Consider the following 14987-nt stretch of genomic DNA (forward strand, 5'->3'; position numbering starts at 1 on the left):
TCCTGGAACCGCCAGTGAGCTCCATAGATGAGTTTGGCCAAAGAAGTGTTGAGGTCCTCCTTGGGTACCGTGCAGATATGCAGCAATGCCCATGGTAGCTCATCTACCCAGTTGGGTCCTTGGAGTCTGTGGAAGCGCTCCACAGGGTAGTAAGCTGTTGTGTGATGCAGCTCGGCACCCCACAGACAGGTGAGGTCGGACCACAGTCTGGAGGTGAACTGGGCCCCTCTGTCAGATGTGATGTGGGACAGTAACCTGACCCGTGCCACCCAGGACGAGATGCAGGCTTTGGCACACAACGTTGAGGTCGTGTCTGCCAGCAGGACTGCTTCTGGCCACCTGGTGAAGCAGGTCAACTATTGTGACCAGATAGCGGAAACCCTGGGAATGGTCCTACTATATCTATGTGGATGTGGCCGAACCTTCGTTATGCGGGTTCAAAGTGGTGAGGTGGGGTCTTGGTGTGATGCTGTAGCTTGGTTGTTTGGCACTAGGTGCATGCCTTTACCCATCCGCTGACCTGTCTACGTTATTCATGTCACACATATTTTCTGGCCACCAGCTGGACTGTGGTCCTAATGGATAGGTGAGCCAGTCTGTGGATGGAGTCAAAAATCTGTCATCTCCAAGCTGCCAGGTCAATGGGTCTGACCTGACCCATGGTCACATCGCACAGGAGGGTGGTGTTACCTGTGCCAACTGGAATGTCCTGTAGCTGCAGTCCCGATATGGCAGTCCTGTATTGAGGGATCTCCTCATCTTTCTGCTGTGCCTCCACCAGTGCCAAAAAGTCCACTCCCCTCGATAGCATATGGATACTTTGCCTGTACAGTGCATTGGCCACCATGTTGTCCTTGCCAGAGATGTGCCTTACATCTGTGGTGTACTCCAGGTGTCATTGCTGGTGTGCTGACCAAGGGTCTGAGATCCTAGCCAAAGCTAAAGTCGGGGGCTTGTGATCTGTGAAAGTTGTGAAGGACCTGCCCTCTAGGAAGCGGCTGAAGTGGCGGATGGCTAAATACAGCACCAGTTGCTCTCTGTCAAAAGCACTGTACTTCAGCTCTGGAGGCTGCAGATGTTTGCTGAAGAAAGCCAGCAACCCCCAACTTCCCTTCAATCAGCTGCTCCAGATCTCTGCTGATCACCATCAGGCCTTTGGGGCATCTGACCTGGGATGTGCCAGGAGAGCGACGTCCACCAGGGTTTCCTTGGCCTTCACGAAGGTTTCTGCTGACTCCTTGTCGCAGGTGATATCCTTTGCCTTGCCTGCCATCCAGGTGAACAAGGACTGCATGAGCTGGGCAGCTGAGGGGATGAAGCTGTGATAGAAATTGATCATCCCCACAAACCCCTGTTGTTCCTTGGTTGTGTTGGGTCTGGGGAACTTCCAAAAAGCTTCCATTTTACTGGGTAGCAGAGTGGCTACTTCCCTGGTTATCCTGTGGCCCAGGAAGTCTGATGGCCTCCAATCCAAACTGGCATTTGACTAGGTTGATCATCAGGCCAAACTCTCTCTGTTGCACCATATGCTGCTGTTGATTCCTGTTCGTCACCAGGATCTCATCCAGGTACTGTCCAGGTCTCGGCTCACTGCATCCATGAGTTGCTGGAAGGTCTGTGCGGCATTCTTTAGCCCGAATGGCATTCAGAGGAATTTGAAGAGGCTGAACGGGGCGATGATGGTGGTCTTGGGGGTATCATCAGGGTGTACCAGGATCTGATCATATCCCCTGAACGAGGTCCACCTTGGAGAAGATCATTGCCCCATGCAGATAAGCCTTGAAGTCCTGGATGTGCAGCACAGGGAACCGATCGGTGTTGTGGCCTCGTTGAGGTGGTAGTAGTCTCCAGCCCACAATTGATTTGGGTACCATGTACAGGGGAGAAGCCCATGTGCTGTCTGACCATCATATAATGCCAACCTCCTCCAGCTTCCTGAATTTCTCCTTCGCCAGCTGGAGCTTCTCCGGAGGAAGGCATCTTGCCCTAGTGTGAAGTGGCATGCCCTACGTCTGGATGTGATGCAGTACTCCACGTCAGGGCATCACTGTAGTGAAATGGGGGGTGAGCACTGCAGGAAACTCGCCCAGGACCCTGACGTATTCGTTGTCCAATCTTTTTACAGAGTCCAGTCCAGGTAGAGTACTGGGAGCATGGTGTCTTTGAGGAGGAAGATTTGAAAAGTCTTGGCATGGACCAATCTCCTTCCCTTGAGGTCCACTAGCATGCTGTGGGCATGCAGGAAGTCTGCTCTGAGGAGCGGCTGTTCCACTGCGGCTAGCATGAACACCTACGAGAAGAAGCAGCTTCCCAACTGCAGTGAAACTTGCAGGTTCTATAGGTCTGAATTGTGCTGTTGTTGGCAGCCCTCAGAGTGGGGCCCGACAGCCTGTTCCTGGTGTCCTGTCCCAATGGGGGCAGGATGCTGACCTCTGCTCCTGTGCCCACGAGGAAGCATCATCCAGACTGGCAGTCCCAAATGTACAGTAGGCTGTCTTGGTGGCCTCGGCGTTTCCCTAAAACGTGCATAGCGCCCCATCTCTAGTGGTAGAAACACCACTGGTCATCTGGATCACCTCCTCTGGGGTGCTGCTGTTCTCTCGGCAGCTCTGCACAGGTCTGGCTACAAAGTTTAATGATGAGCCCCACAGACGCTGAGCACTCTCTCTGTTTCCACAGAACAACCGCTCATGCTGCGACTTTCTGGGGGTTGAAGAAATCCACATCAGCCAGGAGCAGTTGGATGTCCTCGGGCAGTTGCTCTAGGAATGCCTGCTCAAACATGATGCAGGCTTGTATTTACCCAGAAGGGCCAGCATCTCATTCATAAGGGCTGACCGGGGCCTGTCACCTAGCCCATCTCACATCATGAGAGCCTGAAGGTCTCGATCAGCAAGTCCTTGAAGGCAGTGTACGTGCCTTCCAATGGGGGCTCCTGGATGAAGTTGGCCTCCCAGCCTGCTGTGTCCTGGTCCAGGGCACTCACCATGTGATAGTACCAGGTGGATTCTGCTGTGATCTGCCAGATCTGGAACTGTGCCTCAGCCTCGTCAACCACATGCATGGTCGCTTCATCCAGAAGGTCGGCATCTTGAGAGTGACCGCGTTGACTGCTGCCTGTTCACTCATCGCTGGGTTAAGATGCCATCTAAACTGTCAGTGTCACCAATTGTAGCTGCGCACTACTCGAAAGAAGACACGCACACGTAGTGTAATCAGGTTAAGCTCCGAGATTTAGGGCTCAGGCCCAACTTTTATACTTGCACTATTCCCACCGTGGCCCCCCCTTAGGTGATGTCACAACATGCATAACAAAAGCAGTTTCCTGCGTGCAGGTACTTTCCTGCATTACAATGCCCTTCTTCCCCATACGCTGTCCCTATCGGCTGCGCATCAAGGACAGCACCATTTGGGGGTTGCTGGCCTTTAAGCTCCCCTTGCTGTTCACCCATTGGTTTGCTTGTTGGGGCCAGTTGCACTGCGCAGGCTGCTGGCCTTTGGTTGCACTTGCTGCCCAGAACGCCAACTCGATCGCACAAGCAGCAAGGTAAAAAACTGCCTAATTTGTTAGTGACTTGATATAAATATTGGAAAGCTATTGAAGGCACTGTGAAGCATTGCCAGTGAAAGGATTAAATGCTTAAGGTAGAGGTGGTAGACTTGTTGTTTGATCATCCTGAATGTTGTTGAATTCCAGTGCTGTTGGGCCTTGACTCATTCAGATACACGTAGAGTGATCCAGTGCATTTCAGGTAATGGAATTGTTTGTACAAATTATGGCTCTTTGATTCATGTATAAAATTAATTTGGTGCTGATACTGAGATCCTTAAGACCCAAGTCATTGGTAAATTGGTAGTCAGGCTCCATTTAGATGGAATGTCCACTCCTATATGGAAATGATGGTATCATTTAAAACAGCAATCAAAAATTGCTCAAATACACATGAATGATAGGCAGATTTTACTTCTGATTTGGGAATTTTATAACTGAAATATTTAGACATGATTTTATTTAACTATATGGATGTTTGGAGTTAAAGTACAGATCTATTATAAATTTAGTGACAGAAAGTTAAAATGTCCTATTTTATTTTTCCTAGCAATTACAACAAACTTAAAACATAGACTGATCAGTCTCTATAAAGAGTCTCGCCCAAAATGCTGACTGACCATTCATCTCCATTGGATGTTGCCTAAACTGCCGAATCCCTCCAATCTCTTTTAGTTCACTCAGGATTCCAGGATCAGCAATTTTTGGGATTCATTTGTAAAAATCAATTGATTTTGTCCATTTTCAGTTTTGTAATGTTGTAGGTATGGAAATAAAGATGGATTTTTCAGTATAAAAACAAGTTTTACATGGAAACTCCATGGCCATTCATCTATATTTGGAAAACGTAATAAATATTTAAACATGATGCCAATTTAATTACTGTACAGTGCAACATTAATTTCCTAATACAATTCAAGTTCATGTCAAATACAGCACAATATATGAAGTTGTTTTTATCTTCAATCCAGCCTTTATACAGTATTTTTAAAACACAGAAATAAAACATCAAGTATGGCTGAATATAACATTGCTTTGGAATAAAATGTTTCACATTTCAATCTCTGAAATTAATTGTACTTTTCCCTTGACACCTATCAATTATTTCAGAGTAGCACAGATCAAACTTGAAATATTTCAATGAGATGAACATCACTCTTGCAGGATACTTTAATCTATTAATGCTGTTTCAATAGGAGATTGGCATGACTCTTGCCAAGCAATATAATCAGTGGAAGAACCAAACAACAGAACTGTGCAGCCAAATGTGTCAACATGTATTGCACTTGTTATGAAAACAAGGACCACAGACACATTTATGAAAGCCTGTTGATAATCTTGGCTAGTTTCTACTCAATACTTAAAGAAAATAATTTTACAAAAATAACCAGCAGATTTCATACATCCTCTCCTGCAGTTGCTGACATGGATATAACAGTTGATGCTTTGATTCACTTTTCAATGAACTATATTGACCACCTTTCTGCATCTTTAAAAAAAGACATATAAATTAAACAATATTTATGGCATTCTATCATTTTTTCCTTGGGGCATTGCCGTACTGATTACATGAAGAATCCTAAATACAGGGCAAACAAAGAATTTCTTCTCCACTAATGTTACAGCACTTGGAAAATATACATCAATATTTTCAAAACAAAGACACTACAGATTTTGATAAATATACTTATAGATTTATACAAGATGTATTTACTTGATTGCAGGAAAAAAATACAGAAATGGAATTTAAAAAGTGTGAACATCAAACTGTAATTCGCAGTTTATTCATCTCCTGCTTTTTCATAAGACTTGCTTGAATCAAACCTTATACTTCTGCCTCACTTTCTGGTCACCACAATGATTTCCTTTTGATTCCTATTTGTAGTAAAACTGCATAGATAATCTTTGCTACATCAAGAACAAAGGAAAGCATCCATCAATTTCTTTCTGGGGGCCAGCAACACAAAACTACCCCTAATATTATATTAATTATCATGTCCACTTATTCCCTTGCAAGAGGGGAATGACATAAACAGAGATGTCATCGCCTGAGCCAAGCCTCTCATTTGATATCCTCCATCCTCGGTCCTTCAAAACTCCTCTGGCTCTCATCACCAAGTCCTGAGCTGCCAGTGTATATCTGTGAAGAATTAATGTAAAAGTGAATTATGCAGCTTGATGAATAATAATTACCACAATGTGAAACTTTTGATAACTTATCAAAACCATAAAACCCTTATTTTAACAACAGAATAATTACCCAGTAAACTCATTGAATGATTTGTTGAATATACTTGGATCTCATTGATGTATTGCAATTGATTCTGACCGCAAACAATCCTGTAAGAAAGTATCTTTAACTCATTTATGTCCCATTCTCATAAATGGAAGTAAAAATGGAGAAAGGTGCTACACAGGCTGTCAATTCACTACTGGCTGCTGTACACTTTCCAATTCATTGTCACCCCGCCCCAGATTGTTAATCATCAGGTGTTAATTAACAGATCTGCCTGGCTACCAGTAAGAGGTCGGAGTGTTTGTGTCCAGAATTTTTCATGTTCCACGCAATATTTAACTGTACAATAGTATAACCTGGCAATGTAACAATGGAACTCTCTTATTTGTATCTTTTGGTGTGCTGTGTTTTGGGACTTTTGCCAATTTTTCTCAAGGCCAACTAATAGTGTGGGGAAATATCTGAGAATGAATTATCAAATTATTTTCTCATCTGTGACACAAAAAATAACCACTGAGCAGAATCCATTGTCCATTCACTCTCCTTCCTCTTAAGGAATGGATATTAAAAAAATTGTCCTTTTCATGAGGTATCTTTGTTTCTCTCCAACTTTAGATTTCCTAACTTCTTTATCAAGGAAATTTTTGGAAGAAAAATAGAGGGTTATGGATGTGATGTAGGAGGGAAGGATTAGATTGTTGGGGAGTAGGTTTATAAAGATCTGCACAACTGTGCTGAAGTATTCTATGTTCTCACTGTAAGAAGTGACCAACAAGAATTTAAGCATCCAGCCTAAAGCTTGTATATGTAAATCCTGAATGCCCATGTCTCTGTGTTTTTCTTTCCAGTGTTTCAGGATTTTGAGGCTTCTTTCTTCAAAGATGATCAATTTACCAATAGAGCTTACAATAAGAGTGGTATTTGTGGTGTGATTTTAAAACATTCAGAAATGATAGAGGAACTCAGCTAGTCTCACAGCATCCATAGGAGATAGATATATTACTGACATTTTAGACCGGAGCCCTTCTAGGTATGAAACAAAGAACAGGAAGGTGAAACAATAAAGACTGTAGACTATCAGGGGAGGAGTCCAGATCAACAAAAGGCATCAATTGGATATGATGAGGAAAGGTGAGAATTGATTTTGAGGGAAAAGGGAAGAGAGAGCTGGGGAAAAGGTGACGGGGAAGAAAGAAGGAAAGTTATGGGGGAAGGGGGGGTTTAACAGAAAACAGAAGTTGATGTTAATGCCATCCAGTTGGAGGGGGCCCGGAAGATGAGGTCTTGTTCCTCCAACTTGCAGGTGGCCTCAGTCTGGCAGTGCATGAGACTATGGACAGACATGTCAGCAAGGTAATGAAACAGGGATTTAAGTAAGAACGTGGATTTAACTTCTGCTGTGCTCAGTTAGCACCCTAGTCTCAAACATATGAAAGTCAGGGGTTTATCCTCTTCAGAAACTTGATGAAAAATATTTAGGCCGGCAATCCACTTCAATAATGAGGGAGAACTTCATTGATGATATGCAATCTTTCGGATTAAGTCGTAAACTGATGCTCCATCTGCTTTATTAGGTGCATGTAAAAGATCACATGATATTACTTCAGAGAAAAGTTGATGAAATATTGCAAGCAACATTGCAAAAATAGATCCAGTCAAGAATAGATGAGCTAAATAGTCATAGTGTTTTTTCCCCCCCCAGGGAATGTAAAACTAGAAGGCAAAGATTTAAAATGAGAAGGGATGAATGACTTAAAAAGGCATGTGGGGCACCTTTTAAAAAAAAAACACATAGAGGGCAAGGGATATGGAATGAGCTGCCAAGGGAAGTGGTAGAGCCAGTACATTTTAACTTTTAAAAGATATTTAGGCATCTACATGGATAGAAAAGGTTTAAAGGGATATGGGATGAAGATAGGCAAATACAAGACAGACTAATTGACAGACAAAATTGGTCAGATCCATGACGTTATCACTCTAAATTGTCAGGGATGATAGGTTCAACAGATTGGGAAAGTATGAATAAAGTTAAAGAGTGCAGGAGAGATTATTGAGGTTTCCAGAATAAAAGATGACCAAGTTTAAAAGAGGATTATAAATTAAACTCTGGCATCATAGAGACAAATGTGAGCAGGGTGGTAAAAAAGGAATTAAATGTGTTGTGTTTAAAAGCATGCAGTGAACCAAACTAGGTAGACAAGCTTAAAGTGCAGTTAGAAATTGGCAGGTATGATGCTGTGAGCATAATGGAGAGGTCGCTGAAGGTGGATCACAGCTGGGAGCCAAACATCCAAGCATATACATTCTATCAAAATGATAAGCAGGTGGGAAAAGGAGGTGAGGTGGCTCTGTTGGTTCAAAAAAAGAAGTAAAATCCTTAGAAAGGGGCAGGGGGAGAGAAATCTCATCGAAACATACCAAATATTGAAAGGGTTAGATAGACTGGACATGGAGAAGAACTTGCCTAGCTAAACATACGCACCAAATATGTTTGCAATATCTTGCGGCTTGCTTCATAGAAGACTAGTTAAAATGAAGGCATTTGAAGTATTATATGGGAAAGTACAGTAAAAGAGGAAATATAAAAAATTTAATCACCTTTAATGGATGAACTGTCTGATTTACAAGGATGTTGCTGGGATTGAAAAGTTGTAGCTTTGAAGAAAAAGTGGGTAAGCTTGTATTATTTGTAAGTGGATGAAATTATAATAGAGAGCATCAGTTTCAAACTCCAGGGTGATTAGATTCACATATTCAGTTGAAAGAGGGAGGGCATGAAGGATAAGGAAGGTGGTAGGGGTCAGGAACTTTTTCACTCAGATGGTGGGATGTACAGGTAGAAAGCCTGAACAGATTTAAACGTACTTGGAGTTCAGAACTACAGAGCTAAAGTGCTAAAAGATAGAGTTAGATTTGAACTTTTTCTCAACCAACAGACACAATGAATCTGAGGGTAGTGCAGGGAAATAGAGCCGAGGTGGAAGATCAGCCATGATCTTCGTGAATATGATAACCCAATTGTTCAAAAATCCTGTTGTTTTGGCATCTGGGTCACTGATCAGTCCAGTGCGCAGCAGGGTGTGTGCCAGTAGGTCAGTTGTACGAGTGCTGGATCCATGTTTCTGTTGGAAATTTATTACATTATTGGGTATCAAGCTAAAAGGTGAAATAAAAGCATGTCTATATGTTAATACAAGTAACATTCAATTGTCTGGAAAATCTGCTAGCCTGGAACTATCAAGGGTCCTTGATTATCAGAATGTCACCATAGAACAATCTTGAAGGGTCAAAGTTCTAGTCCTGTTTCTAATTCTTATCTTTGTTCAATAAGAATATGGCCAATTCTGTACCTTTTCCACGTTGTAACCTCATTGATTAACTTAGTCTAGAGGTCCTCAAACTTAATTTCATCCGAGACCACCTTACATATTTCTTTACTTACCACAGACCACTGGTAACAAACGCATGGACTACCAGTCAAGGGGTACTGCTGGTGAGCCCAAGTCCTTCTCAGACCAGAAATGGGATTTCTGTTTTGTTTTGGTAAGAAAATGTTTAAAATTTTCATTTTTTGTCGTCAAAATTACAACCCTTGTTTTATATATTACTTGTTTAATATATCATTAATGTTTTTCTTTGTCGTGAATCACCGACAACAAACTCGCAGATGATCAGTGATCTGCTGACCACAGATTGATAAACATTGCCTTAACTCCATAAATCTATTGATCTTAGCCTTGAATCTACTCATTCCTTTGGGAATTCTAAAGACACACAACTACCTGTTTTTAAATATAAAAAAAATCCTCCTCTGCTCCAAATGGCCAACCTGTTAAAGTGATAAATGGTAAATGTGAATGGCATAGTAAGTAGATCTATGTAAATAAAAAATCCATTGCAGACCATTCATTCTGGATTATATAGCAGCAATTGATAACCAATTAGAACTCCTCACAGACCTGTGTGGGTCATCAGAAGCACAGTTGGCAAGAAAGCTGGTGATGGCTTCAGCCACTTCTTTGTTTGAAAGAACATCCCATAGGCCATCAGTGGCTAGAACCAATGTGTCATCTGCATCATGTTCATGCTGTGTATAGTCGTAAACTCTTACCTGAATATTCAATTAAAAATTATTTATTTATTTGAAACACGTTTTAGAGAGGACAATATTTTTTCATACATGAACAGTAACAGATTATCCCATTATATTATCAATCATGGAACCAGTGCATCAAAGATCCCATGGTTGTAAAATCAAACTGATTGTGAATAAAAATAAATCTTAAATGCCTAAATAATAACACAAACATACAAACAAGCTTTCAGTAACAGAATAATATATTCTCCTTTCATATGAGAAATCATTGCAGACATAAATGCTGGTCTTTGCAAATTTCAAGAGAAATGTTGTCATCTGTCATTAGTGTAAGGCTTTTGGCTTTAAGATGCATTTAGATCAGACCAACTTTTAGCTTTTAGACCAACAACATTTCACTGGTTCTCCATGGAAATTAGACAAATTCCCATGGCAACACCCTGAAATTCTACCTTGTCTCATCTAAGTAGCTCATAAACCATGCCAGATAGGGTCAACTCTCCTTTGTAGATTTAGATCCTTGAACTGAATTATTCTGAGCAGGGAAATATCAAAACCAATATGTAGAGACCATAGTACCACAACTATTGTAAAATCTGGAGTTGAAGCTACATTTTTAATGTGTTACTTAACTTGCATTAGATTTTTTTTTAAATCATGCTTTTGGAGGAACAGAAAATCAGTTATTAAGTGTCTGAAATTAAACATTAGATCCTTCAGCAATTATATCTGGTAGCATGCAAACGTAATAACATGTTTCTTTGTAAGTGACACAGTAAAACAAATCAAGTATATTTTGCATGTGTTAGGAATGCGAGTGCCACAAATGGAAATGTTCTATATTTGTTTCTGTGAAAGTGTTTAAGAACTCAGGAACATTTATTTTAAATCGGCATACTCAACACGCTGAGTTGTTGGTTCAAAAGAGTGTCAGTTTATGGCTGCATTGATTTATGAATGCAAAGGAGTCTTAATGCAGTGCAAGCTCCACATAACCTGTACTTTTGTGGCTTCAAGTTGAAAGCTTAATTTGTAGAGGGAATATACAGTTTTTGCCCATCATACTTCAAATACTGATGTTGATTCTGTGACAAATGTGCTTGAAGCAGAAAGAGAACAAAGTGAAATATTACAAGATTGTTGATCCACTCACATCAATTCTTAAATATATTTACGTCACAAGTGACTTTCTGACTGGACTGTCAGGATCAGGGTTGAAATTAATATTTCTCGTTCCAAAACTGAATTGCAGGATTCATTCTCCTGAATATGCACATTCACTGAATATTAGCATTCATTTGCAAATAAAAATAAGTTTGTAATCCTTATCATAAACCAAGTATTTAATTAAAAACTATTTTGATTAGTCTGCATATTGATTAAATTGCAATAACTTATTTTCAGTTTTGTGGTGGTCCATTTACAGTTGAAAAGGACAGATGTACTAGACTTGCTTCACAGATCAGTATCAGGCTTTGAGTGGCCTATTCAGCAGAAAAGATCTTTGAGGGCTTTCTGCCTACCATGAAGGACATCTTGATGCAGGCAAAAGGCAATAAACATTGTGGAGAACTTCACACTCCCCTCAAGTAAATTGTTCACCCTTCTGCCATCTGGGAGGAGGTACTGAAGCACAAGGGCCCATACATCCAGATTGGGCAACAGTTTTTCTCCACAGCCATCAGATTCCTTCATTCCCAGAACATATGTTCATAGAGTACCTTGGTACCGGGGACTCTTACTGTATATGCCTTAATATTTTATGTGTTTAACTTCTATTTTATAACCATATAACCATTTACGGAGCGGAAACAGGCCATGTTGGCCTTTCGAGTCCACACCAGTTCACTGATTTATCTTATATTTATGTAAATATGCTCCGGAGTCTTGGAGAAATGCTATTTCATCTTTACTGTGCGAGCATGGTATGATCAATAAATAAAGGTGACTTGACTAGACATGGGCAGCCATCTCACAGGAAGGGGCCCAATCACTTTTGTCATTTATGTTTTGTGAGAATAGATAGTGCGACAGAGATCTTCCTGTTTTCACAGAAAAGCTTCAAGCTTGTGGCATCCCCTTCTTCAAATCCATTTGGTCTCCCACTTCTCCCCAAACTCCCATCCTTCTCACTTCACACTATACCAGGCACAACCTGCCACCAAGTTTTCATAAAGAACTAGTTTTAGTTTCCCAGGCCTCCCTCAGATGGTGAGATGTAGCAAAGCACTCAATAGCAAATCTAAAAACACAAAATGCTGGAGAAGTTCAGCAGGTCAAACAGTGTCCTTTGTGTCGTAAAGGTGAAAATACATAACTGACATTTCAGGCTTGAGCACTCAATAGCCAACTGACTGTTTAATTATCTAGCCTCAAAACGATTGGATCATTGTTCTAATGTTTACCTATTTTGGACAGAACTGAAAATCTCTCTTACAACTTACTTAATTGTCTTCATTGATCTGAATATTCAGTGTTCATACCATTTTATTTCAGAACAAAAATGGAAAGTATAAGGACAGTCCTTCAGAATGAGATTTTTAATTTTTTATTTATTAGAAGATTAATGTTCATCATAATATAAATGATACTCAGAGATCAATATGGGGTAACTTCAACTTACGACTAGAACTTAGTTTAAAATGGACTTGCAAATGACTATTATGGAAACCACTCAATTTTACTAATGATAGTATCAACAGGAAATCCGGCATTGGATCTACAATTTAGTTCTAACACTTCCACAAGCAGGTTGTATGCAAGTTATTAACAGATGACCAAAAACTCAGAGCTGAAACCCTCCAACATGTTGCATTATTGAGAATTTATTTTTTAAATTCAGATTTTGAAATAAAAGCAGAAAGTTGTGGAAAATCTAAGCAGGACAGGCAGCATTTGTGGAAAAATAAAGCATCATATAGATTAGAAAAATGTTAGAAAATGAATATGTTTGGTGTTGTATAGATGGGAATGTCTGCATTGGGCAGAGACTGAGAAACTGATACAAAGCTTGTTAATTACAATTGATCTGTCGAAGGAAATGAACAAGGACAAAGTGGAAAGTAATAAAAGAAAAATCAACTGGAACAGATTGTTATAATTTCTCTACCTCCATATTTTCATTTTTTTAAATCTAAATTTTAAATGTAATTTTTTTTCATTTAAGTTTAAACATACAGCATGGTAGCAGGCCATTTTGGCCCACAAGCCCATGCCACCCAATTACCCACATCCCGGCAGCACCTCCCCCCCCTCCCCCACACTAGGTTTGACACCGAACAACTCCACACCCCCACCCCTGCTCTGTTCAAATGCTGTCATCACCATCCCCCTACCCCAACTCCAGTCTGACACCTCTGGCATTCAACCCCAACCCCCAGTTCTGGTCCAGCCCTGCTGAAAGATCAGTGTGGCCTGCCATTCAACCACTGATTCACCATGTGTTATGTGTATTGGCATTTTTTTTAATGTGCTCATTTCCCCTAACTTTAGTTAGAACCAAGCTATGCCCTTGCTACGTGCCTGGTATGTTTTGAACAATGGGAGGAAACCAGAGCAGCTAGGGTAAACCCACGCAGACACGGGGAGAATGTACAAACTCCTTACAGGATTCAAAACTCGGACCCAATCACTGGTGCTTTAACGGCCTTGCGCTAACTGCTACCCCAACTCTACCTGCCCATCTCAGGGAAGATTAGCAACCAGTATCCATTATAAACTCACAGACTCCTGCAGCTATCCTGATTGCACCTCTACCCACCCTGCTTCCTGTACACCAGTGGTTCTCAACCTTTTTCCATTCACATACCTCTTTAAGTATTCCCTATGCCATAGGTGCTCTGTGATCAGTAAGGGAGTGTGAGTGGAAAGAAAAAGGTTGAGAACCATTGCTATACACATTCCAATCTCATCCTTTCTCCAATTCAATCATATCAATTCTGATGACATGTTCCACACTGGTGCTTCCCAGGTGTCTTTATTTTTACTGAATTGTGGATTCCCCTCCAACATATTACTACTCTAACTCCATCTTGCTTCTACCCAGATGGGTTTCCCCACTAGCTTCAATCTGTTTCCTCCACTTTAGTGTAATGTCATCAACACGTACATCTTCCCTCCTCTTCTGACAAACCAAAAAGCAAAAATTTCTTCAGGATCTTCCACTAACACTCATTCCCCATCTCAATACCCATTCTTTGCAATCACAGGGAATGCAACTTGTGCTCTTTAAAAAAGCTTTAACAACCCTCTTTCATTTGGCATCACACGTGTCATTTCAGTCTCTCTTGGTTTCCATCTATCATAGATATTCCCTTTGATATTGTCTCTTTTCTAGTTTTATTATTTGATTGATTTATACCATTTGATTAAAAAACCAACAACTTGAAACATGAACTCTATTTTTCTCTTCAGAAATCGCAGATGACTAGCTTTGTATTTCCAGTTTTATTTCATGAGGCAATATACTGGTTACAGGAGACTCTAAACCCACTGGGGACAATGAGGATTGCAAGCATTAGTTTGGAAAAAAGCTGTGGAAATTTGTTCTTAAAGTGACCTAGTCTGAGATTAGAGGTTAAAAACACAACAATGCTGGAGGAACTCAGCAGGTCTTGAAGAGTACATAGGAGGAAAAGTAACTTTTTACTCCTACTTTGAAGCAGGGCTCAGGCCCTAAATGTTGGACGCTGTGAGACCTGCTGAATGACGTTTCGGGCCTGAGCCATTCTTCAAGGTATGAGTAAAAAGCAACTTTACTTCCTGTGGTCATGGCGAGACCACCTGCTGAGTTCCTCCAGCATTTTTGTGTTTTGACTACAATCACAGCCTCTCCAGACTTTTGCATTTCGCTTAGATTAGAGGTTATTCTCTCAAAAGCAATAAGCAGAAGATGTGGGTGCCTTGGATAGATGGATGAATAAAATCATCCAATGTACTGCAGGTGTTTCAAATTTACTGTTGCACTATACCTGATACAGTGAAAGGGGTTTGTCCTGCGAGCAGTCCAGCAAGTCAACTCTAACAAGCATAGAACTTTACAAAGTAGGAGAGCAAAAGAACATTACAGTGTTTGAAAGGTCCATCTTAAGATCACACAGAACACA

The 14987-nt window shown here is 40.9% G+C and overlaps 1 protein-coding gene and 1 long non-coding RNA gene across 5 annotated transcripts in view; one reads left to right on the plus strand and one right to left on the minus strand.

The window, feature by feature from the left end:
- The window catches only part of LOC138746195 (uncharacterized), a 194234-nt gene that overhangs the window by 26170 nt on the left and 153077 nt on the right, over window positions 1-14987 (plus strand). For all 3 annotated transcript variants that reach the window (XR_011346794.1, XR_011346793.1, XR_011346792.1), the window contains exon 2: window positions 9234-9329. This is a non-coding gene — a long non-coding RNA (uncharacterized lncRNA). The remainder of the gene's footprint in view (window positions 1-9233; window positions 9330-14987) is intronic.
- The window catches only part of ppm1h (protein phosphatase, Mg2+/Mn2+ dependent, 1H), a 113099-nt gene continuing 102209 nt past the window's right edge, over window positions 4098-14987 (minus strand). Inside the window, exons 8-9 of one of the 2 annotated variants that reach the window (XM_069904198.1) lie at window positions 9746-9897; window positions 4098-5690 (exon numbers count right to left, since the gene is read on the minus strand). In XM_069904198.1, the coding sequence (XP_069760299.1) occupies window positions 5543-5690; window positions 9746-9897 (300 nt within the window). In that variant the 3' untranslated portion in view covers window positions 4098-5542. The remainder of the gene's footprint in view (window positions 5691-9745; window positions 9898-14987) is intronic. The other variant, XM_069904197.1, reaches the window with a different exon arrangement.

This window comes from Narcine bancroftii, chromosome 11 (genome assembly GCF_036971445.1).
Source record: "Narcine bancroftii isolate sNarBan1 chromosome 11, sNarBan1.hap1, whole genome shotgun sequence".
Taxonomy (NCBI): Eukaryota; Metazoa; Chordata; class Chondrichthyes; order Torpediniformes; family Narcinidae; genus Narcine; species Narcine bancroftii.